Source organism: Rhamphochromis longiceps, linkage group LG17 (assembly GCF_057381845.1).
Source record: "Rhamphochromis longiceps isolate RC_006_pf linkage group LG17, R_longiceps_female_GT1.1, whole genome shotgun sequence".
In the NCBI taxonomy this organism is placed as follows: Eukaryota; Metazoa; Chordata; class Actinopteri; order Cichliformes; family Cichlidae; genus Rhamphochromis; species Rhamphochromis longiceps.
This window is the reverse complement of record NC_140573.1, coordinates 8,885,494-8,911,348: the sequence shown is the minus strand read 5'-3', so window position 1 is coordinate 8,911,348 and position 25,855 is coordinate 8,885,494. Positions and strand designations below refer to the sequence as shown.

The following is a 25,855-nucleotide window of genomic DNA, read 5'->3' as shown; positions in this document are numbered from 1 at the left end:
TTACACAGTGAATTCGCGTTCATTGTTATATTTACAATATATTTGTGTCTTGGTTGTATCATTTTATTTTGTTGTATTTATCCACGACACCTTAAAGGCCGGTCCGTGAAAACATTGTCTGACATTAAACTGGTCCGTGGTGCAAAAAAGGTTGGGGACCGCTGATTTAGACTGTATACTTCTAGTGGTATATTAGCTTTATAAGAGCTGCAAAGCACAGCTTATGGCTCACGTATTATTCACTTATATATTGTAGAATGCAGCTGACTGAATCCCCCCCCCCAAAAAAGCAGTAAACCTCAGAGCGAGATACAGCGCAGGTCAGCTGATGACGGCCTGGAAACAAATCTACTGGAGCTTACAGTACAAATGATTTCCCCACTGCACTGCTACACCTACCAATTCATACTTCAGCTCCTGAAAATGACTCTACTTTTCATTTTATTTCTCCAAATAAATAAATGCATTTTTTTTACATCAACTGTAATCTCTTTGCTTATTTTAAGTCTTCAGTTCAGCATAATGATCATGAGCACTGATCATAAAGGGCGTGCTTCAGGGCACAGCCAACTTGTTAGTGACAAAGTGCTATCATAACAGTCTGAACTTCTCGACCAGATTAACTTTGCTGGCTTAAAAATACAACAACAACAACCCCCCCCCCCCCAAAAACCACACCAAGATGCACAAGCTGATCTTTTATATACAGTCTGTATATGCAGCATTTTTTTTAAAGTATCAGCATGTTTATGGAAAAATACAATGGTGCGCATTTCATAAACTAAAATCCATCAGATTTCGCAGTACGGGAATGTGATGCTATCAGCGTGGCTAGACAGGGCTGGATGAGAAAATGTGATTTTCTGTGATTGAAATGAACTAAAAACAAACAAACAACACACATAACAAAAAAACACAAGCCTTGTTTTGGTGCAGCTGATTTCTATTTAAAAGACTCCCACTTTAGCGGAATGACCCTCTGTGAGGACAACATAGAGAACAATCGGTTCATCATTAGGTGAACGAACATGCTGAAGTCACACCACTGCACACAGTGTTTTTGTTGCTTCCTGTGCTGTTATCGAGTAACCAAACTTAAAAATTAACTAAAGCTTGAACCTTAAGAAAGACTCCTCTAAGTGGACTAGGTGAAGGAAAAGTGAGCAGCCAAACACAACCACAGTCTGGTTACCTTTCTGCATTTATCTCAGTACCTACATTTTCTGGCTCCGCTAGCTTACTATATTGGAAAAGAACAAAAACACAGTTAGGGCTGTAAGTCCATGTTCAATAGATACATTATATATTTAAAAAGAAATGCTAAATTTTATTTTGAGACATGACCTTGAAATGACTTGTTTTCCTTTGTGCGCGTTCGCCTATTTCATCCAGCTGACGATAAACAGAATTTTTTTGCACTTGTCTTAACTAAGTTCACTGCAGTTCATTCATCAGAGTGGCTGTTGCTGCTATAGTGTTTACGTGGAGTAGCTGCACACTTCGCAGCTCCCCCGAGGCTAAAGACTTGAGCAATTATCACCTTAAAACAAACAGAAATTATCTTCCTTTCAGAGGCGCTGTGTTATTTAATTCCAGACATGATTCACTGATGACATGATTAAAGCTATTAGCTGTCAGCAGAGAAAATGAAGACGGAAAGCAGGCGAGAATACGATCATATTTTTTTTTTCCTTTCTTGGACAGCTTCACAATGTTTACTTGTTGTAATATATTAAGATTAGACTTAGTTGTGCTAGGATGAGTGTATTTTTACATCTAAACACAATAAAAAACCGAAATGGACAAAATAAAACAATAAACCCACAGCTGATTTTAATGATAAATTAAAAAAAGAAGCAGGGCAAATTAACTGAAAATGAACATGCAGCTAATTTTGGATTTTAAAGATAACACTGAAAGAATCCTCTTGCCGTCACTTTGTCTGTCTAACCATCTGCTCACATCTTCTCACACATACAGTTGGAAAAACTTCTTCATGCACACTCATCACCTCCTCAGCCTCTTCAGTACACACACACACACACACACACACACACACACACACACACACACACACACACACACACACACACACACACACACACACGCACACACACACACACACACACACACACACACACACACACACACACGTCCTGTAAGTAGTGTCAGTCAGGCTGTGGAGGCCTGAGCGACAATGCCTTGGAAGGTTTGGTATGTGTGTATGAAAGGCGTGAAGAGGCAGCTCAAAATATCCCACAATGATTGCGAAATGTACGGGTGAAGCTTCAGGGGCTGAGGGGTAAGGTTCAGCCAGGAATGTCTTTAATTATACAGTCCAGGCGCCCTGTACTCTGTACTGGGGAAGCGGATGGAATGGAAACACTGCTGAGGGTGTAAATGAAGGCTTGAACCTGGACTAAAATGCTCTGTCAGTGTCTTTATAAGTCATTAAAGGCAACTGCGGGGAAACAAAAAAACCCAACAAAAACCACAGTTTTTATGCTTTAATTTTTAAAATTCCAAATGTAATCCCCTCTGCTACCTGCAATCATAGGATTCACAGATGCTGACTAATTAAGCCGCTGGCTTACATTTCTTTCTCTGTGCTCCTTCTCTGGGTGATGTAAAGCAGGGTGCTAAGCTTCAGTGGTTTACACAGAATGGGTTCAACGTGGAGGATGCAGTTAAAGTTAAGAGGCTCAACCAGACGCAGAGTCACTTCGTCTTCAGACGCACATCAGCAGATCTGGTTAAAGCTGCAGGCTGCTTGGGAGGAGCTCCGAGGATTGTATAATCATTCAGGAGGGAAAGTCTGTCTCACAGGATGTCGGAGCCATTGGGAAAAAGGTTTTTAAAGACGGTGAACATGTGCTTTTTCAAAACTGTATCAATGGAAATGCACAGAATAACACTGCACTCAGAAAAATTTTAAAATATAGTGAGTTGGATTAGTTTCGGATTGGTAGTCATGCATATGTAAAACCCACAAAACAAAACAAAACAACTAAGCTGTCCGCCCGGCCCAGGGGCTCATTTTTTGATTTTTTTGGAGTCTTCGAGAATTTAAATGCATCAGCAGCCCCTGCATGGCTCACTTGATTATTAGAAATGTGGTGAACTCATAAAATCAAGCCCACGAGCTAAAAAAATCAGATTAGTTCCCATAACCAATGCAAATATCACGCCACACACACTTGTCTCATCATTCTCCATCCTCTCCTGGATCATCTATGGACTTTGCCATATCTCACCGCAAGCAGACAGCTGCCGCTGGCAGAGAGCAGCTGTGCAGGCAGACAGATGACCTGTGCTGAGAGAAGCTGCTGCTGACTGTCCTTGATTGTTAATTTATCTAAAAACAGAGGGGGAGGGGGGGGACCACGCCCCAAATGTTTGGTTCACACTGAGGCTTTACTGGCTTGGCTCCGATTGGCTCAACCCATCACGATGAAGCACTTGTGGAGGGTTTCATCTCTGAGGAGCCGACAGATGGTGGCCTGTGGCTATCAGCTGCACTTGTGCCAGTGGTGGAAAAACCTCAAGGATCAAAGCAGCCCAGTCCCTTTAACAGCCCTTTGTAGAGCTGAACCGCAGGGCTGGCACTGATTTGTACAAGACCCTCAGGCAAGAGAGACCAGTGTGCGCACGACCTGACTGTAGATGTGCTGCTTTTTCAAGTCACGCCATGTGCTCAAAACGTCTTTAGAGAAAGCGGGACGAAAACAAACAAACAAAGGTCACAATCACCTGGCCAGAGCTGGAGCAGGTAGTGCAGTACTTCGATGTGCTTTTTGAAGTGTAGCGCGCTGGCCAGCTCCTCAGAGTCGATGAAGACTCGGTTGGTGTGGCAGGACGCCTCCTGACGCTGGCTCAGCAGCACCGGGCCGAAACACACCGCTAGGTTCTGGCACGTCATCTTATTCATCTCTTGGTAGGATGCCACCAGCTTCAGGTGGTCAAGAAGCTTCCGCAGCATCATCTGATCCAGACACACACACACACACACACACACACACACACACACACACACACACACACACACACACACACACACACACACACACACACACACACACACACACAGATACACAAAAGCCAGACAAATAAAACATGTTATTATTATGATTAGTAGTTGCAGTTGTACCACTAGCAGCAGCAGTAGAGATGCAAAGCCAAAAACTGCTTTAAGACACATCTGCAGCAGTAAGTTTATCTTAAAAAAACCTGAAGGTTTTATAAAAAAACCAGAAGGAATATTATTATCAGTAATATAAGGCGTGTTGGCAAAGGAGCCGAGTGCAGAATACTGCAAATGCTACACTTTTAAAACTAAGAGAGTAGTTGTATTCTCACAAAGCATTGACATGCTTCTTTCAATGAATCTGGTGACTCTGTTCACTTGGACCAATAGCGTACGGATACAGAGTTTCAGCAACTATTCGTTTTCACTTTTATGTCATTCTACTGTGGATACGATGACAGTGCTTGAGGTGCAAGGCTGCACGACATCACAATTATCAGCCGAACAGTGGTAATCTGTAGCATTATGATTATTACCATGATTATCTACCCACAATATGCCCTTTCAAAGCCACCTCTGTGACAGTCCTTTAACTCCTGTGCAGAAGAATGTGCACTTTTTTTAAAATTGTCCTTACCCTCTCCACCTCTGGCAGGTTTTCCAGCAGGCTGACGGTGTGTTCAGAGTCGGCCTGGTCATTCTCACACCCAGACGCTCCCATCCGCAGAGGCCTCGCAGCCATAGACTCCAACACTGCCTCATATAGCTGCTTGTTGATCAGAGGGTAGGGCAGCTCACGTAGATAGTCCTTCAGCACTCCTGACGAGAGAGCGAAAGCAGGGCATGAGAAACTCAACTGCATCAGGATAGTGAGTTTAACATCCACGCAAACAAGCCCGTTTCATGTTCTTACACTAGCCGTTAAATACGCAGGCGACTTTTAATACCTGACAAATTGCTAACGATACCTCTTAATGAGGCGCTGTCACCGAGAAATAAAAAGCTTTTCTTCTCCTCCTCGTTTAAAAGCACTCAACCTGCCACATTCTCTTGGCTGCAGATTCAGGTCCCATTGTTTTCCGGGGTGATCCCGTGGCGTCTACCGAGAGGCCAGATTGAGTCGGGTGTGACTCGGCAGCGTCGGGGGGTTGTGGGGTCTGCTCTGGCATCTGTGACGGCGCATTCGCACCTGTGACTTCAGCCTCTCAAAGTTCAGACAAAAGCTGGGGGAAAACATGAAACCCACGCTGTCTGTCCCCTAAGCCCCTGAAATATCACTGGCATGTCTTTTCATCAAAGGCAGAAATAAAGAGAACGGAGGAGGGGCAAAGACGGGAATTAAAACAAAAAAAAGGGATCCTGGCCGTGTGACAGATCTTTGTGGTGAGTGTCTGCTCTGTTGTGTGCATGAAGCTGGATCAGCTTTCAAGGAAGACCAGGAGGGTGAAGGGGGGGTATATTGTGCAATTAGCAATATTTGTTATCTTCCCAAGTAGTGCAAACGGAATAAAGGATGAAGGATAACCAGATAAATACAGGTGAGCTATATTGGCGCCCAAGACAAATACTTTTATTTTCTTAAAGATCTTTGCTGCTAAGCTAATAATAATAATTTAGCCTGATAAATTCCTGATCCTTTATTTTAATGCAACAAAAGCATTCATTTGTCTATAAACCAGGATTAAATGTCTGCAAAAGAGGCTACAAATACAATGACTCTGATGTGCAACACACTGAATACACACTAAAGTCCACACTGCTCATTGACAAACTGCTGCAAACGTTTCCTGCTGTTCCCGTCACGCTGTGCACCCTTATATTCGTACAGCTACATCTGCTGGTGCTCTGCGACCTTGTTTTTCAGTGACTTATCAGCTGTTGGGTTCCAACATGTTTTTGAAGCCAGAGTACGAGATCTCATTCCCCATGTTGTTGGCAACTTCGATTGCCAGTGATCCCTGCTCTTCTTGTGCTAACATGCTTATCGGGAAACGTCTTCGCTCCGTTCAGGTTTACCAAAAATCTTATATGCAGCTGAGGCCAAAAACCTATCAGCTTGTGGGCTGTGTGTCAGTGTCTGCTCATATGCTGCTGTCTTCTGTTTACTGTATGAGGTGCATTTGCATTGATATCACGGGCGTAGTTCTTGTAGTGTCTGAGAGTGACTGTTTTTTTCTTTGGTTGTTGTTTGGGACAAACTCAGAAAGGGCTTGGTGCTGCTTGTTTTCTTTATTTTATGTTGGCTTACTACAATTAGCATTAGCAGTGGAAACATGTCTGTTTCGCATGGTCATATTTTCCTTATATATTACCTTTTTTCTTCACGTACCTCATATTCAGCTGAGCATCACATATTGGGTTCAAAGAAATCAGTTCAAGCATATTGCTGAACCCTTACTGGACTCTTTTTAACTTGCCAAGCAGCAAACATGTAAGTGGGAAATACAGTCAAGATGGAAGTGTGTGCAGACTGAAACACCTCAACCAATTTTCAATTTTCAAATTTGATATTATTTACGTAGTGCCACATCACAAACAACGGGCACTTTATATTGTAAGGTAAAGACCCTACAATGATAGAGAGATAACCACAATAATCAGGTGAGAAGCACTTGGCGACAGTGGTAAGGAAAATATCCCTTTTAACAGGAAGAAACCAGAACGAAGCTCGGGGCGGGGCAGCCAGTTGCTGCAACTGGTCGGGGGACAGTGGAGGGAGACATGACAAAAAGACCAAAAGAGAGACCACTTAGGACTTTTTCAAGGCTCCTGCTTCTGGATAGCTTCATCTTCTCCTGGCTCACCTCCAAACTCCCTCTGTCAGTGAATCTCTTACCTTCTAACAGACAGGATGTAGCTAGCTAAGCTAGAGAAATTCACATCCAGCACCTTCACAACAGGTCTTGTTCCCCTCTTCTACATTTAGACAAATAAACGCACTTCTTCTTATTCCTGTGTTAAGCTCCTGGTGTTTGTGGATGACACTGCTGGGCTCAAACGTATCCAAGATTGAAGCAAGCCTGCATAAAGATAGGAGGTTGTGCAAGCTTCCGTTTGATGTATCAGAAATGCAAGTCAAACTTCAAATTTCAGACAAATACCACGGTTAGGTTCTTCAGGTTCCATAGACGTATGACATGAAGCACAGTATTTAAAGTCCTAAGGAAGTTCAACCTCCCAACGGAGCTGCTGTCCTAGTTCTGCTGCGCTGTATTTGGGTCTGTGTTGCATCCTTCAGTTAACTGTTTTATATGGCTTAGCCACTTAATCAGAAATGAGACGACTACAAAGAATAGTCCGGGCTGCTGAGAGGATTACTGGTGCTCCCTGATCGACCCTCGAGGACCTGTACTCTTCTAGAGCAGGAAAAAAGGGCTGGAAAAGCTGCAAAAATCATTTCAGACCTTTCACACCTAGGCCACAACCTCTTTGATCTGCTGCCCTCTGGTCAGCACTTCAGAACACTGAGCACCAGAACATCCAGTCGCAGGATCTCACAAGACCTCTCCAAGTTTGGTAGTCTCAGTGTATAACAATGTGGAAGTCTGTCTTTTAACATTTAGTGTTACCCGTTGGTATTTGTGGAACATTTAAATTCTGAAGTAACTTTAATAATTGTGATTTTTCTGTTGCGTTCATGTCTTGGACATTTTATCCATTAGGAACATTTCCCTGTGGCAACAGTTCAGTTTGACTGCTTGGGGTTGTTGTTCACATTATTGAACATGTGGCTGTATGTGCGTGATTATAGGACAATAAATCCAGGAAAAATCACGTGTGACACAATTAGTGAACACGCCGTGACTCTAAAGCGTGCAAGAGGAGCAGCTCTTGGTAGAACAACAGATAAGACGACACTGTATCTATGTCAACCACGAGCCTGTTTCCAAAGCAGTGACACAACTGATTAAAGTGCTATAAAAAGGAACACGTACTTCACTGCTTTTCTTGTCCACCTTGTTTGTTTTTTGCCTCTTGTCTTCTATTTACAGCATACTACAGTACGATTCATAGTAAATCCAATGAGCTTCCTTAGGGCCAGTAAGAAGGACAGAGGGCCCAACTTAACGTGCTCACTTTATAATCCCACTAAGTCCTAAATCTGCTCTTTAAGGGAGCATTAGGATTACCACTTTTCAGTCTATTTCTAAACAGCATCGTCAGAACATCAGAATAATGTGGACAAACTAATGTTTCAGTATTAGCTAACAGCACCAGAGTTTCAGGTGCTGTCACACGTGCATTTTCTATTTTCCTTTGCTGCAGTTATATACAAATAAATTGGATTAGAGAGTGGAGGGAGGATCTAAAGTCAGTTTAGTGTGTTACAGTACAAAGTCTATGATTAGCATTGTGATTAGTATCTGCACAGTGGCACTCAGCACCAACATAAACACAACACTGATCTATTTTAAATTGTCTGTTTTACATCACAAATAAAACCAATCAGTGATCAAAAAGGCAAAAAATAAAATAAAAATCTGTCCAACAGCTGACAATAACTGCTTCCTTTTATCTCTGTATGTTACCACAGAAATAAAAAAACTGACTGACTGAGCTACCATAATGAAACTTGTGACTTCTTAAAAATTTCAGAAGAATCTCTGGATTTTGGTGTGGTGGTTAGCAGTGGTGCCTTACAGCAAGAAGGTCCAGGGTTTGAATCCATTCTGGGGCCTTTCTGTGTTTACATGTTTCTGTGTCTGTGTGGGTTTTCTCCAGATGCTATGGCTTCCTCCCACAGTATAAAAACATACATAGGGTTGTGAACGTGAGAGAGAATGGTTGCCTGTCTGTCTCCATTACTGGAGACAGCTGGGACAGGATCCAGACCCCCCAACTGAACAAAACTTTGATAAAGACATTAATGGTCACTGTTGACTTTTTTTTATCCACATGTCACCATGCAATGTATTCAAAAAATGTATTAATAAACTTGCTTTCATTTTAATGGCCACAAGGGGGCTACTCCTCTGGCTGAAACAAGTAAGTCAGAACTTACAAAGGTCTATGAGAAAATTATTTCTAACTTGATTTCTAACTCAAGTATTTTCACAATGAAGGTTTTTAATATTAAATAAAGCCTGAGCATATTTAAAGTAAAATAAATCCTGTCTTCAGCTTCTCAATCAGTTCCATCCCTTACTTAGCCGAATGCTAAACTCCAATGTTCAAGCTGGGAAAACAAACCAAAGTGGGCTTATTTCGGTTACGACCTCAGTAAACACTTTCCTAATGAGGTCGTGGCCTCAGCCCATAGATTTAAGTCTTATTAGAGTAAAATTGCTGATAACAGAGTATTCTTTGTAAGAGCCGAGTTGCTACCATGTTGGTGTGCAGTGTCCTTGGTTCCTCAAAAGTTTCAGATGAGGGATAAAAAAACCTACCACGACAACAGGTGATTGTGGCTATGTCTATCTTTTATATACAGTGTCGTGCAATGTGGCACAATTTTAGCATGTTAGCATTATACATAAATGCATAGGAAGTATGTTTTAGCATGTTAGCAATTATTTGTGGCAAACATGCCTCATAGAGCCAAGTCTAGAAGCAACTTAGCTTTGACCGAAAATATTGAATATGATACATTAAGGAATTATTATTACTTAATTATGATTCTGTACAGTGTGTCTCTTCATAGAAAAATAATAAATATAGAATATAAAAATAAAACAGTAAATATGATTCTGACAGCTTAACATAAACTGAGACATTTTTTAAGTTTGTTCCTTGCCATAAGTATTTTCTCTGAACATGTAATGTTCAACACTTCCTGGCATTAGAAATACGGAAACACTCTGTTTATGAGACAGCCAGCAGATGCTTAGTAGGCAAACAGCTCATACCCAAACAAGGATAATAACTTACTATCTCAGCCCTCCAATCTCAGGTAGATCAAAACATTGACAGATACTACTCAGCAGGGTTAGACTTTAACAGCGCTCTGGGGAAGCATGCTCTTAAACCCTCATAAAACTGCCCTGCAATTAAACGCCCTCCCTGTGCCTGTGAGCTAGCATAGGTTCAGTATAAAATCTGGTATGAGCTGAATTTGATCAGGGTATATAAACAAAAGACACATTCACTCTCTTTAACGCTTCCCTAGGCATGCCGATTTCAGCAGCAGATTAACCGGAAATGCTGTGTGAAGATTCCCCCCCCCCCCCCCCCCTTCGTCAATCGTTATGGAAAATGTTACAAAGATAACCACAATCAGCTTGTTTGATCACACGAAAACAGACTGTCTGGAAGCAAAAATTAGCAATATATTTTTATCCTTATCTCGCTAAAATAAAGCTTTTATTTGTTTGTTTTGTGTTTTTCTGCATCTGCAAATAATACGTGCTGGGAGGCGCCGCCTGGCTTGCTTTTTGCTGCCATTATTACAGAAAATCATGCAGAGCCCTCTGACCTTCCCTGCACTGCAAGGAAGACCCGACAACAGCGGGACTGTTACACGTTAGCGCTGCCCGATGAAGCGAAACAACTCGTGTTTTTCTTGATATGCAACACATGAAAGCAGCACACACATTTAGGCTCTTTCCAGTTCAAAAGCCAACTGGCCAAAACTGTGTACGTGCATGTGCACATGGGCTTGTCTGACGTGAGGAGAATGGGGCCATTCAAGTAAATCATTAGCCTGCTTTGACTCGGTGCTTTGTTTACTTCTGTGTGTTAGCCCCTGTTGATGCCCTTTTTCACGCAAACAGACACACACAGCTCTCACATATATGCACATATGCACATATGCATGAGAACTGTGGTCGCAAGCAAGCTGACAACAAGCAAGCTGACAACAAGCAAGCTGACAGCAGGCGCACGCTGCGTGTCTTTTTCACTCAGATTTCAACTGTCGGGTGGGGGGGACTGGTATGGCTCTGCACCAGCACTATCTGCACTGCGCTACATATACTTTCCCCACCTCCACCTACATGTTTGGCTGATAAAGACTGCAGAAACAAACACTTAAAGAAAAACATTAACAAAAACTGAAAGCACCTCAAAGTAATCTGATACAAGTATTTTTTTTTTCCTTGCTCACTTCAGACTATTTCAGTGTCCCAAATATGCCACCAAACACTACAAGGGACACAATGCACTGGGGCATGGCTCTACCTTTGACCTCTTGTTCAAACAAAGCGGAAGGTCACTCCTCTTGTCAGTGCTGCAGTCAGTGCCTCGCCTGGAGAACAAACAGGGGGTTTGTTCTCCGTCCTGCCCCCTTCTCTGCTATCCCGCACGCCCCCACGCCACTAGGGGGGCCAGAGGAGATTTGTGTTTGTGTACTGCCTTATGTAGTAACACAAAATGTACAGTTGCTGCTTCAACTTTTTCACTTTTCCAAAACTGAGCAGACTCCAGCTCTAACTCTAGAACCACACGCTCACACGGTACACGTGGATTCATCACAAATACGCCTGCTTCCAGTTTTCAATCCCACCCTGCAGTTTAAGAAATATTCTGACAGCCCCACCGTTCTAAAACTCTTCACCAAGTGGTTGCCTGCCTCCCCGGCCGACCCAGGGTTCAGCTAATCCCCCGTGCGTGAGCCAAATACCATCTGTGTTTGTTCGGCAACAAAGGGGGCACTTGTTAATGACTTTCCATGTCTTCACTGGAGTACTGGCAAGGGTTGGGGGTGCTGGGGGGCTTGGGGGCAATTTAGAGTAGCAGGCTATGGAAAAGTCGACTCAGGCAAGGGAAATTGAAGACCACAGACTAAAAATCAATGCCAGTGCTCCGAATGAAAAAGGGCAGAGGACACACCAGTTCCATTAGTAGAGGAGAAGTGACTTTCAAGACTTTGTTTCCACGTTGAGACCAAAATCTTCTATTAGATGGATTTAATCATAATTTAACACATGTGTGGCAAAAAATGTTCAGGTGCTCACAACCGCACACTCGCAGGGGCTTCAGGCAAAGCTACCATATGGGCCTACCATAGAGGGCACCGATCCCCCCATTATCATGTCAAACCACTGATTGAAGCCTTCATTCTTCAACAAAAGGGATACCAAGAAGAAAGAAGAAGAATGTCATCAGGATGTGCTCAGAGGCCTTTGTAGAGTTTAAAGAGAACGGTCCAGAAAATATCCAGTGAGGAGCAGTTCTGAAAATAGATGCTGATGTCAGAGGCCAGAGGATGATAGCCAGACTTCTTCCAGACTGATAGGGAGGCAGGAGTAATTTAAATAACCACTGGTTACAACCAAGGTCACCTCTGTACGCACGGCACGTTGAACCTTGAAGAGATGGGCTACAGCAGCAGAGGACCACACAGGATGCTACCCATGTCAGCTAAGAACAGGACACTTTAGATGGACTCAGTAAAAGTAGATATCAGAACAGTGGAAAATGTTGCCTGCTCCAATGAATCTCAATTTCTGCCACAACATTTGCTTCATAGGGCCACGATTTGGCATAAACAACACAAAAGCATGGAGCAGTCTGTCAGTCCTGCATTGTATTAGTGGTTCAGGGTCGTGGTGGTGTGATGGGGTAGGGGATAGTTTCTTTCTCTCACTTTGGGCACCTTTGGGACGTGGTGGAATGAGAACACAGATGTGCAGCAACTGTGTGACTCTATCGTGTCGATATGGATCAGGAAAGTTTTCGGCACCTTGTTGAATCTTTACTACTAACAGTAGCAGCAAGGTGTATCTAATAAAGTGTACACTGTTTTTAAATGAAATGAAATGTGAGCATTTTGTGAAACATACTGTGAAGCAAAGAACTGTGATTTGAAACAATGGAGCGCCATGCGCGGAGCATGTTTTGCAAGCTTAGGATTGAACTCTGACCCCTGGATAATCCCTTTCACTACCTCCATTTTTAAATTAGCTGTGCGACGCGCCAGCCCTCTTAGCTCCATTAGCTGTTCGCTAATTAGCCTCTCGTCTGACTCCATAACAAAAGACTCCAAGGTTAGTTTAAGGCTTCCACTATGAATTAAAATTAGAGCAAAATATATGTTTTTTTATTCCGTGTATGTTGGCTATTGAAATCAAACAGGGTGTATAATATAACAATGCTACAATCAGCTTTTAAAACTCCTGTTATTGTGTTTTTTATTCTGCTGTGCTTTTTATCCTTTCTTTTATTTTTTCTTACCTTATGATCACTATATCCCAGAAATCCCTGCTTTTTTTAAAGCACACACCATAAACCTCTTCATCTTCAGCTCTTTTTCTCTCTATGTCCTCGTCCACTCACTCAGACCCATCTGCAATGGCAATTCGCCTGGCAGAGCAAATTTAGGCAGCGAGCAAAAACCAACAATCCTTTTTTCTAACCCGCTCAACTGTTAACTGTGTGCTTTGCCCTGCCATGCAAACGCATGTGGATCAAAGCAGGCATGATAGGACGACGCCTATACAGGGCCTCTCCCCAAAACCAACAGCAGCCCCTAAAATGCCCAGGGGTTTCCATGGTCCTTTCCTCCTTTTGTGGAAGAAAAAAAAAATCATGACCAAGTCATTTTCTACAACTTTGCCGCCCCCTCCCCATCTCCCCAAATCTGCTACACTTTTAGAAGTAATACTCAATTCAATGCCACAGCTGATTTTGGGGTTTCTTTTTGTGAGATGTGCTCACTGTTTCCATTTTTCATTTCAAGGGAGCAACAGAGCAGAAAAGAAATTCAGCTGACAGGAATCTGAATGGAGTTTAAATTAGAAATGTAAGGTTTGCAGTTCTGCTTGTTGGACAGTCAAACAGCTTCAGGGGGACTTTTTTGCATTTGACAAGATAAAAATCCCCACATTTGACGTGATTTACAAGGTCCAAAGCACAAAAACTGAAAGAACAGTCCGAATGCGTGCAATGATCTGATTTGTTTGACTTTGTGTGTGTGTGTGTGTGTGTGTGTGTGTGTGTGTGTGTGTGTGTGTGTGTGTGTGTGTGTGTGTGTGTGTGTGTGTGTGTGTGTGGCCCTTCCTCTCACACTGATCTTTATGTTGCAGGGATTTGATACACACACACATAGATTCTTATAAGATATACACAGGTGCTGACCTATTCGCCATGGCTACATTCAGGAAAATGTATTGCAGTGGATCAATACTGAAGCTGGACTCCATTACATTAACACCCCATTTGTTTTTGTTAGTTTTGTTCCATGAGTAAAAACTCTCATGAATTGTATTTTTCTTGTTTTACTGGGAGTCATGTGTACATGTCAAATGATTAAATGAGATGCCTATTAGAGATGCCAGTTTTAGGTTTGTGGTTAGTATTTACTTAATGACAGCTATAGAAGCAGTTAACAGCTGTCTGTTAACTTCATTGTTAGTTGTTCCTAGTCCTTAGTCATTTCTCCACCCTTATTTTACTCAATATTAACTGCAACTTGTTATAGAAAAGTGGGCATTTTATTTAGTTATTAAGCTTCCAAGGGATTGGAAAAGTAAGAAATTGTGGTAGTGCCAAAACTGAGATTCCTTTATTGGCCACTTGAGGCAGACAGAAAATTATTAAATGTTAAATTGCCCAACTTTACAGCAGAAATAAACATTTTCATTGTCCTGTTAAAAAAAAATGTTTTGGTCTCTATCGTGAATTTTTAGCTTTGCCATACATATGCAGGGTTGTGAATTTGTCTATAATTTGCCTGTTTAAATTGTATTAAGGTATTTTTGCCATTGTTATTAAGGGCGTGGCTGTTTTGAATTGAACCAGCAGGTGTAGTTAATAGCTGCCTCAGCTACTATAAGTAATCTGTTGCCTTCTGGAACATTTTTGATGTAATTTTCTATCAAATAATTGCTGTGGGACTAAATGTACTCATGTAAGTTGAGTAAAACTGCATTTTTGACTAACATTTATTTAGCGGTTATTAGCAGGTAGCACTATCTTTGTAATGTACATATTCATGCTACAAATGCTTGCTAACTAAGCAAGCAAGCATTAGCTCATAGCTTAGCATTTCAAATTCCTGTCCAAATATGGTCACTTGTGGATTTTTACTTGGGTTTTGTGAGTGAAAACTGAAGAACTGGTTTTCAAAAATCCTGTTCAGTCTCTTTTTAAATTAGAAACTGCATACATTGCTCATTTTGTAACTATCCTGCTAAGTATAAGTAAGAAGGTAATTTACAGATAAACAGACCAAAACACACCAGTGCTCTCTGGAAACTTTGTCAGGTTTGAATAACACCCTTGTAATTAAACTAAGTGTGTTTAGTAATCTTATGCCTTGTTGGCATCTTCTCTGTTTCCTGGTGATCATTTTACCTGTAATGACGTTTATGTCTGGATACGTGTTTTCGCACAGCTCCACAGCGTGGCTGTCTCTCTCAAACGCCTCACGCAGCTCCTTCTTTACTGCTGCCGAACCACACAGACGGTAGAGACCCACCACCTGGTAACATAAACACACACACACAAGTAGGTCAAATAAACACGCATGGCTCGAGAGTCAAACAGTTGACAGCGACGTAGACATTTTTACAGCCTCATCGATCAAGTTCTACGTCTGCACTCAGATAATGTCCTGGAAGGCAGCCATAAGTACTTTCTCAGAAAACTCACACGTCACAAACACCAGTCTGTTTTATCTCCAGAAAAGGGCGCCTCAATTTAACAACTGACCAAAAACCAAAAATGTATATGTTTCTAATAACACTATAAGCACTCACTTTTTTAAAGACACAGGAAGATGACTTGATGTAACAAAGAAATGCTGGACTAACAGAAAACCTTAAACTTAACACGTTCCCTATATTATCTTTTCCCCTCTACTTTCAGTTACTTTACACTAGCATCTTTATGCACTTTTTATTATTGTGATTTTGGATCCACTGTATCCATAGTTTAATTCTTTCACTCCTTTTCCAGTTATTCTGAACACATATTGCATGTTTGTGTGTAGAGGCTGCTATCCAGTAAAGCCATGAGAGAAATGTAGGCGAGACAAATAAATCTGAAATGAATGACCACTAAAGTACTGGCACTCTCTGAAACATGGTTGGAGACAGCACCTTAAAAGTCAGCCAACTGTCTCTGTGTCTATCTTTATCAGTCTAGAATTTGATAACAAAAGCCAACATGAGCTAATAAGGCCCAGTCGTCAAATGCTTGAATTTACAGAACACCGCAAAAGCACATTTATTGCTTGTAGTTTCAGCTTTTATAGTCAGAAGACTGAGTCTCTGTTGTCAACAGCAGTATCTATTTAAAGTTTGCTATGGTTAGCCACTATACCACAAATGGGTAAAATACAGCCCCAGGGCTCAAACCAGCTTGCAGCATCCTAAGAGGAAAACACGACAACCCCTAAATCTCAATGAAAGAAAGCATTATGCTAATGAATCTTTAGCAATGGGTCTTTACCATCTAACTGTAATAGAGAGAGTATGCAAACAAACTTACAGAAACTACAAGTCTAGAATATCAATTCAGAGGTGGCCATCTCGACATCAGCAAATAAGAATTTAAACAGCAAAGAAGAGAAACACCCTTCAATAATTTTAGGAGTGTTAATGTTTCATAGTTTGTTCACGAGAGAGAGAGAGCTCTGAGTACCTTCATTTTTGGCAACACACAGGAAACTGATCTGAGTAAATAAATGACTAAATAAATAACTACACATATCAAAAGTTAGGGATCTGATTTGATTCTGTTTGGTATATCAGAATATTTCGTTTTTAAATCACCAAATATTTGTATCGCTGTTAGAAATCCTTCCATTCAGCCCATTCATTGATGCACACACAACGTTTGGAGTAAATAATGAAACAAAAGTGCCTTAAACTAACAATGAAAGAGTAAGTCTTCTTGGTTTTTGTTCTTTTTTTCTTTTTTTTTTAATGAAGACTTAGGCCAATATCCTATTTTACCACATTTAGCCAAATTTAAAGGATTCAATATAAGTCACTATTATGTCTCATGCTTCAATTCAACTGTCCAGTGTTTGGCCCTCTGCTTACTGCGTCTTAGCTCTGCTCAATCCAGCACTATGTATTGACAGTCAAACCAGAGGAAGAGGGATGTCACTGCAAAACCCCTTAGTGGAATAAAGGGACTAAATGTGCATTTCCTCCCTTATTAACTTTTCATCTGTAATAAGACAATTAGATCATTTATAGACTGGAATGAAAAAGGAGAAAAGCCTGTTCAGGCAGTCTGCCTGAGCTGGACTGTGTCAAAAACACTTTAAGATGCAAGTCTCACCTCTTTGGAGCCATTTGGCAACACCTCCAGGTAGTTACTTCTAAAACCCTATCTGAGAAAACACAAAGCTATTCATAAACTTTTACTTTAGTGGTCACCAGGACGTAAACACTGCATGTACAGAATCATTGTTATCAGTCAACAAAGGTCACTTTGTACCAAAAATAAGATTTAAAAAGGTTTTATTCCACCACAAGTTATACTTCTACTATATATGTGCACCTGTGGACCCCAGAGCTATGCATACTCATCACTCCACATAACATTATCCTAACATATTTGCAACAGTCATGAGCCTGATGAGTCTCTCATGATATTCTGCTGCTGTAATAAATCATTTCCACAAAACTGACAATTGCAAAAGTAAAGACTTAAACACAGTATCGTAAAAGCAAAATTAACCTCCCACTCTGGAGACAACATGTTGAGGACCATTTTCCTGGACCATTTTCTCTTTATGAAACCTAACAGTAATACATGACACTAAATTAGCTGGCAAAGTGAAATGATCTTAGAGTTGACATCCTCATGAATGAATGGATAAACACTGAGATCTTCTAAAACCCAAGTGACAGCTCAGCATTAAAAATGAAAGGACTAAGCTATAAAGCATTTATGTTTCTTTACCTAAGGCTCCAGACTGTGACCTAAAGAAACTTGAGACATCTGATGTTTGTAACTCGGCACCAGCGCTCTCCTTGTTATGCTGGGATTAGGCCCGGCTACAGACATACCATAATTTCTCCTACATGTGTCTGTCTGGTATGTGGCATAGCAGACCAACTGGTGTGGTTGCCCTGGAAACGTGTTAAATCAGTGGGCTGTGAATGGCGGGTTGGGTCCGGTTCCTCACAAAACACACTTGCACACACACCGCCGGCCTTTCCGGGCTCCAGCGTAGGAGCGCTATAATGTCTCCCCCATCCCTCCAGAGCAGCTATTTGTGAACTCTCCTCGTCGAGTCCAGCAGCGTTTTTCTAAACCTCACACGAGAGGGAGTGAGGAGGACAGATTAGGCAGGGATTTGGCTTTGTATGCGAGTAAACAGAAGTCACTGGGCACAATGAACAACAAGTCCATTCAGAAAAAAACAAAAAAAAAACAAAAAAGCGAAGGCTCTCTCTTTGGGGCAGAGCTGAGTGCAGGCGGGGAACAGCTGTTAGCAAAAAAAGGACTTAAGAACTGTGGCCTCTGGGCAGCACAACAGGCACCACTAGCCAACCCTATATGTAGAAATGAGATCCAGAGGAAAGATGATGTCTGGTGATGTGGAGGGGTCAGAAGCTTTTTTTCTTGGTTTAGGAATATCTTTAATATTTTAAACAACAAAGAGTTAAAGGACAGAAAGAAAAGTGCATTTAATTGACTTTAGGGTATTTATGTGGGCGTATTCTCTGCATACAAAGACACACACATGATGGGAGATGACATGGGCAAAACTTAATATGCTAATTATTTTATCAGGCAGTCAGCAATCAGTAATATTTTTTTGTTTATAAAATATAAACGTAATTGTGAAAAATACCTACTGACATTTCATGTGTGTGACATAGTATTAATCAATACTAAGTAATACGAATAATTAAAGCACAAAAAGATCGAAACTTTCACAACAGCTTGTTGAATTCGGGGTCATGGTAGGGATAGAGCCTGTCTCACCTATCACAGATTGTTGTGTACACCCTAGACAGATTACGAGTCTGTTACATGGCTAACACAGAGAGACACACAACCACCACTCGCCCACATTTACACCTAAAAATTTTAGAAACATTAATTTTCCAAGCATGCATGTCTTTGAGCTATGGGAGGAAGCCGGCATGCCCGTAGAAGAAATATCCATGCATAGGGAGAACATGAAGTAGTAAACTTTATGCTGCTCTCATAATTGAGTCTCTTAGCCACAATAATTACAACACTTGTGTCAAAACAAAGTGTCTTAATATTTCCAGCTTCTGGGCCTTGAGTGTGGATTGAAGGAAGTATTAAGGAAGCACACAGTTAAAGACTGTTGTGTAAATTTACCATCATCCACTGAGAAAATAAAATCACTTAAAGCAAAAAAAAAAAAAATGCTCTTAAAAGGTACATCTCAAGTTGTAGAAGGGTTTTTCTTGTCATGTCAAGTATAAAAAAGAGCTTGTCGATTCATTCATTCATTGAGAATGGAAGTCAGACAACAGCATCAGAAAATCTGTCTCACTCTGCCTCTCACTCATGGGATCGGCCTCCACAACCCTGAATCAATAAGCAGTTAAGAACTGAATAACCAGTTAAGATAGCATAAGTAAGATTGTTGCTTATATCATCACTGCTAGATGACATAAACTGTCATTTTCGAAAAGAATCTTCATGGAACAATTACGTAATCAAGATCTATGTATGAAAGCTCCAAGGCACTGCCTTTAAAGGACAGATGAAGTCACAATGATTAAATGAAAAGTCTGTTTAAAAAAACCCTTCTGTTCTGTATAAAGGCATGCATCTGAATAGCTGCTCCTAACATGTCCCAATATCTGTGTGCATCATATATGACATGTATAAAAGCTCTTTTTAAAAACACATCCCCCTGTCTTTAAAGCACTCTGAGTGCTCCCATACATAGCATGAGTTGCAGTCTTTTCAAAACACTCACAAACAACCAGCATCTCGCAGAAGCCCAGAGGACACACAATTCTAAGAGACTTTGAGAGAAAGTCTCCATGAAGCCATTTGAAAAGGCGCAATGCTACACATCTAGCCATACGTGCTTTGGTGACACAACCTGCAAATTCCTCTGGGATCTGGTGTCATCCTCATCGTGAACTCTATCTGCCTGCAGCCTGGAGGAGCCCTTACACTTGATCTCAGCCTGATAGCATGTACAAAGGCTGCTCTGCATCTTTGTGAAGAAACAAAGGCAGCAAAACAGCTGCGAGGGACAGACGACAAACACTGTCAGACTGAGTGAAGGAGAAGCAGAGACTGATATCACAGCACAGAATTACAGAGTGAATGAGGCAGTGCTTACCATCAGACTCACATCTTATATTTGTGTATACCGCACAAATATCCCTAAACCAATTTAACACTGCACTTTAACACTGTCTGACTCACAGAAAGTGAAAAGTTAAAAAAGAAGACTAAAACGAAGCTGTAGGTGATTGAGAGCTGTATTTCTCTTCCTGTTTAAATGTCAGTGCAATTCAACCACCAGTCAGGCTTTCAGACGTGTTGCTAATATGCAACCTTAAGTTTTAAGCCACAGGCTTACTGGAGATGGAGAGTAAAAAACTGTTTACTGGAGCTCAAATGAATAAATTTCTCCAATTTATTATAAATTGGAAGGTTTGCTGCTACTACTTCTGCTGTACTGCCGTAGGTGGTAGAAGACAGAGTCTAATATAATGCACAGGCACCAAAAGTTTGCCTATTGAACCTTGCATGCCCCTCTAGAGAGATCAGTCAAGAACACTCTAGAGGGGCAAGCAAGGCACTACCATTGGCCCTTGCATGCCCCTCTAGAGTGATGAGCCAAAAACAGTGGTCAGACGTTATTATTGCTGCTGTCTCAGTTCTAATTAGGAGAAACGCTTCTTCCTCTTTGTGCTCTCTCTATGCTGGCTGTCAAAGGCCTCATGAACTCTCATTTCCTCTGTCACTCCTGCTATGACTACAGCAACCTCTTAACTCTGAGCCTCTTTCCCTGAATAAAAGAGCCAGTTGCCTCAGGAAGCCAGAAACTCCGTGACATCATTAAGTGTGCTACGTCTCCTCTGTCCATTCAGTTCATGCCAGTTATTGAGCCTTCCTGATGGCTGCAGGGTGTGTGCTCATTTCATGGAGCTAAAAAGATGCTGTGAATGTGGAATTATTCCTCCAGCCATTCTTTCCCTCCTATTTTAAAAATTATTTCTAAAATTGGACATTACCAGCCTTATTTAAAAATGAATCTGACTCATTAGAGAAGAGGATTAGACTATATATATATAAGCATGTTTCAAAACAGAGATATTGTACTTTTATTCTTATTTTTTTGACAAAAATTATTTGGGGAAAACGAGAACAGAATTACACTCACCTGACAGCCTCTCTTCTCGATTTCATTGATGCATTTGCTTATAAGAAGTGGTACCATCAGTCCTGAATTTTCCCTCTCCACCACTCGCCACACCTCCACACCAAACACCTGTGGCTCCCTGTCTCCATCTGGACCACCGTTCAATGAGTTCTGCCACTGCTCCATCAGACTCAGCTTGACATAGATAACTCCACGTGGCTCCAGCTTTACCGCCAGCTGGTGGGAACGTGTCACTCTGAAGAGAGCAGGCAGTACCACTGTGCCATGGCAGCAAACACGGTTGCGTCTGGGTGTGGGCTCCCAGCTGAACACTACCAGCTTCAGATGTTGGGCATTCTCCAGCTCAATGTTGAAGGTGTGGTCCATATCTAAAAAGGTTGTTCGGCAGGTGAGGAGAGCGGTTCGTGCTTTGTTAACCGAGTCCACCTGGATGGCACAGTAGACATCTCTAGAGTCAATACGTGGGGGTTTGAGGTCCTCTGCTCCATAAAAATGCAGACTCATCAGTCCTGAGATGTACTGGCTGCACTTGGGCTGCTCTGAGAAGCTGTAATGACGGAAAGCATCAATGTCCAGCTCTGTGCCGTTGATTCTGGAGTTTCCACCTCCTCCTTCTGTATCCTTGCCTTTTCCTCCCTTCCCCTCTCCAGACCCATGTTTGCCAGATTTGGCCACCAGCTCTGGCGAGTCACCATCGCTGAGGTAGCCACCTTTACTGGCAGACTTTGAGCTACCACTGCTTTTCTTCTTATAAAAGCTGTGCTGTGTGGACACACTGCTATCCAGGTGGTAGCGTGAGATCACATTACGGCTAGCCTGCCCACCCCCAGATGAAGCTAACCGAGGAGGCCCTGAAGTCTGCAAGACAACCTCTGACCCGCTGCCATTTGCTTTTGGAGAATGGGCCCTCGGTTCTAGCTGACTGCTTCCATTGCTGCTGCTGTTGTTTTGGGTCCCCTTGACGCTGAGCTTACGGCTTAGCTCTGGGAGTTTCTTCATCTTCATGGAGATCTTCCTGACGGTACGTGGGGACTTGATCTTGTCTGGGAACGACCAGTTGATTGAGCTGCTCTTCTTGGCCGGGTTTGGGCTGGAGGGAGGTGAAAAGCTGGCGGTGTTGGGCAGGTCAAGACAATCTACAAAGGAAATGACAGGACAAGAGAAAATGTGATTATTCTTTCTTTGTATTTTCATGTTTATTTAGTCATTAAGGTTGTATTGGTACCACACAGGTGCAGGAATAGGGAGTGCAGAGTTTGTGTAGTATTGAAAGAAATAGACAGGTAACCATCAGTCACAAATTCTTTAGGTTACTGGTTCCCCAGGATAATTTTACTTAGATATAGACAGGAAAAAAAATCTTTAAAATCAAAGGCGTGAACCATAATTTACAGGAAAGTGCTACACCCTCACAGCACATCATCAAGTGATTAGGTTTACATGAAACCCAGTAATCCAGTGAAAGACACATATGGGAGGCAACGCTTCATATAAACACTTCAGCACTTTATAATACAGCTACAGTCTATATATGTAGACCCAAGCTATGTTCAAGATAATTAACGGTTATGATGAAAAGGGTTGCTGAAACGGATGTAATATTAAAAATTTTAATATCTTTCTGAGGTCTCTTTGCAATATATTGTATTAATTCAACTAAGCACGATGGAAATTTTAGTGGAATCTCATTACGCTTCCAAAAGAAAGAAAAGCAGGGAAATGTCTTTCCGGAGACACCAGCTGCTTCAGGGCTGAGGTAGAATTACTCAGTCATTATTCAAGCTGGAAGATATCCATTTGGGGTTGACCTTGTAGGCAGCTCTCGCCTACCTTGATGTCTAAATGAACATGAAGATTTCTGTGTCTATAGAGTGTCTGACAACCACTGTTTAGTCTACAGGACTTAAGCTTTCATCATGATTTTCTTGTATGGCAAATAATTCAAATATTTTGGTCTATTTTGGAGAATTTGCAGTAGAATTTAAGTTCAATACGGACACAGCTGTTAAGGCTAATGTGTTACCAGTTACCATTTTTGGTCTCTTTACTTGCTATAAACTTAAACAGTTATTCCCTACCAGTCATTGGTACTAACATCAGTCGCTCTGTCTCCTTTCTGTCCTCTGGGTCTGTCTGAGCCTTCTTGGTTGAAATAGCTGACTGTATCTGAAAGCAATGCCAATGACTGACAAAAACCCCAAAAGAATTAGCTGCAGGCTCTGCTATTAGGAACTCACAACACAAGCCACCCATTTCAGATCCAGGAATCTGATTCATAGTTCATTTGAATTTTGAACACTTTCTTGTACTGACAACAGCCCATTTGTATATTCTTTCTATTGGTTTGAATTCAGGTCCCCACAGCCAAACACACTGTAATCTTCCAAGCCCCAAAAATCTACCTGGCAAAAAAACGGAACGAGCTGACACAGAGTCAGCTACGATTTGAGTGATTAAAGTGGAATATGTCAAATTATGAGCATCCTGCCTAGTCTGCCCTACAGGAAGCTTGAACCTGACTTACATAACTATTTTCTGCTTTCAGCACTCCTTTAACAAGATTTCCTCCATGGCTTACCTGCCTTTTTTAACTAAAGAGCTGATACCTCACTGCATGGGTCATGGAAGATTAAAGCTGAAACACATGATTCAGAGAAGGAATTTACTTTTTGAAGGTCTTTTGATGAGTGTTTTTAGATCTGGCCTAGATATTAAGCAACACGAGTGAATAGCTCCTCAGTGTTGGCACTGAGAAGCTATTCAACCCATTCACACTATATTGTATTGAGTTGAGACTCCTTGTTTAAGCCACTAATGTAGTTTTGGCTAATTACTTTCTCTGAATAAACTCTGGAAACAAATAGTGATGTAAGAGACAGAACAAATATGGAGAGAGCGACAAAGTGAACAGAGGAAGAAGCAAAGAGCGCCTGATCCTGCCAACTTCACCAGTTCTATTTTTCTGAGGGAACCCGCTGTGCTATTCTGGGGTGAGGGCCCACGGGTGAAAAGAGGGAGGCAGAGGAGGTGCAACAGGATGGAGAGAAGGGTAAGATGGGGGGCAGGAGCAGGGCAGGGTGTAGCCGACAGATGAGGGACAAAGGCACCCCTTGTCCAGGCACTCCGAGGTCTAGATGGACGACTGGAAGGCTGGCAAGCCCACTGGTGAATGTACAAAATGAACACGGCTGTTCTCTCACATTCCTCATCAAACCATGTTTACACTCCTTTTAGCCCAGCTCAGTAGCCTTCCTTGTCACAGCTTCCTGCCTATAATAGACATAGAGGTGCTCTAAGATGGGAAAAAACGGGTGGAGACCACTGGTAGTGCAAATACACCAAACATCAGGGGTAGTATACAGAGAGCTTTTGGGAGGAGTTTAGAAGTGAAATTCCTCGTGAAAAAACTATTTTGTTCTCTTATAATCTGATTTACAGTGCGGATCAGATAGAGTACAACTAGAACCCGTATTGGATTGAACCCACGGGTTTTTGTATTTGGTAAACATGCATTTAATACAGGCTGTACATAAACATTGAGAATTGTCACTTAATTTACAGTAAAAACAATCCTGTCTCTTGTTTAAAGTGGTAACAATACAGCCACAGGAAAACAACACATGTCAGGCAATATCCTTGCTAAAATAGGCATATGGCTATTTGTTTTACAACACTTTATATAAGACTAAGCATATATCTGATTAAGGAAAGTAACTGTACCGTTGCTGTCGAGACAATGCTTGTACTACTAGAACCAAACATGGTATTACATTAATTATAATATTGTAGATTCTGCTAATCTCTTAGTTTGGGCAGCCTCAACATGTTCAAGTTAAGCTTGAAGGCAAAATGCACCAGCGTCAAAAGATTAATATGAGAAATATCTGAGCAAGATTATATAAACAAGGATATTTTTAATAATTGTGTAGGAGCATCATGATTAGTGTTTATAATATCAGTGATTTTTAAAAGTGAAATATTGGCATTGTGTTATTAACACAGATAGCTGATATTAGCTACACTTTTATGCGGCATCCGTGCACACGTCTTGAGTTTTGAATTTGAATGAAAACGTTTGTTTCTAATCAAACTGTCATCCCAGTAATTATTGAACATGTGCCAGTGCAGTAAGGACAGCTGTTGCATCATTGCTGAATTAAAACACAGGACAGTAGAAACACAGCACCCACGTTTTATGACCTACATTAGCTCATTTACCTCACTAACAAATGCCTTCACCTTCTAGAGCGAGAATCATCAGTTCTCTGCTGCTGTCACATTCTTTGGATAATCAACATGGACCGAGGCAACACACACTAATCCTAAAGGTAATAACACTTGCACTGTGTGACTGTGGCACATACACACACATGAAAGCTGTGTCTGTAGCCTCTGGCCTTGTGGCAGCAGCCAGCAGGGTAACGTGACACCTCACAAGCTTAGGTTCAGGGGCGATGACTTGACACCCAGCCCTCCAGGGCAATGTTCTTAGGTCAAAGGGCAAAAGGTCTGCATTCTTCTGGAGGACACCTGAGCTGGCTAACTGTGTCAACCTCCAACATTTTATCATGGACATGCACCCACCGTATTACTGTAACACA

At 41.6% G+C, this 25,855-nt stretch overlaps 1 protein-coding gene across 1 annotated transcript in view; it reads right to left on the bottom strand.

The window, feature by feature from the left end:
* The window catches only part of syde2 (synapse defective 1, Rho GTPase, homolog 2 (C. elegans)), a 47,595-nt gene that overhangs the window by 3,050 nt on the left and 18,690 nt on the right, over positions 1 to 25,855 (bottom strand). The window contains exons 4-7 of the mRNA XM_085385810.1: positions 21,255 to 22,390; positions 15,257 to 15,383; positions 4,662 to 4,843; positions 3,751 to 3,982 (exon numbers count right to left, since the gene is read on the bottom strand). Coding sequence (XP_085241936.1) covers positions 3,751 to 3,982; positions 4,662 to 4,843; positions 15,257 to 15,383; positions 21,255 to 22,390 — 1,677 coding nt within the window. The remainder of the gene's footprint in view (positions 1 to 3,750; positions 3,983 to 4,661; positions 4,844 to 15,256; positions 15,384 to 21,254; positions 22,391 to 25,855) is intronic.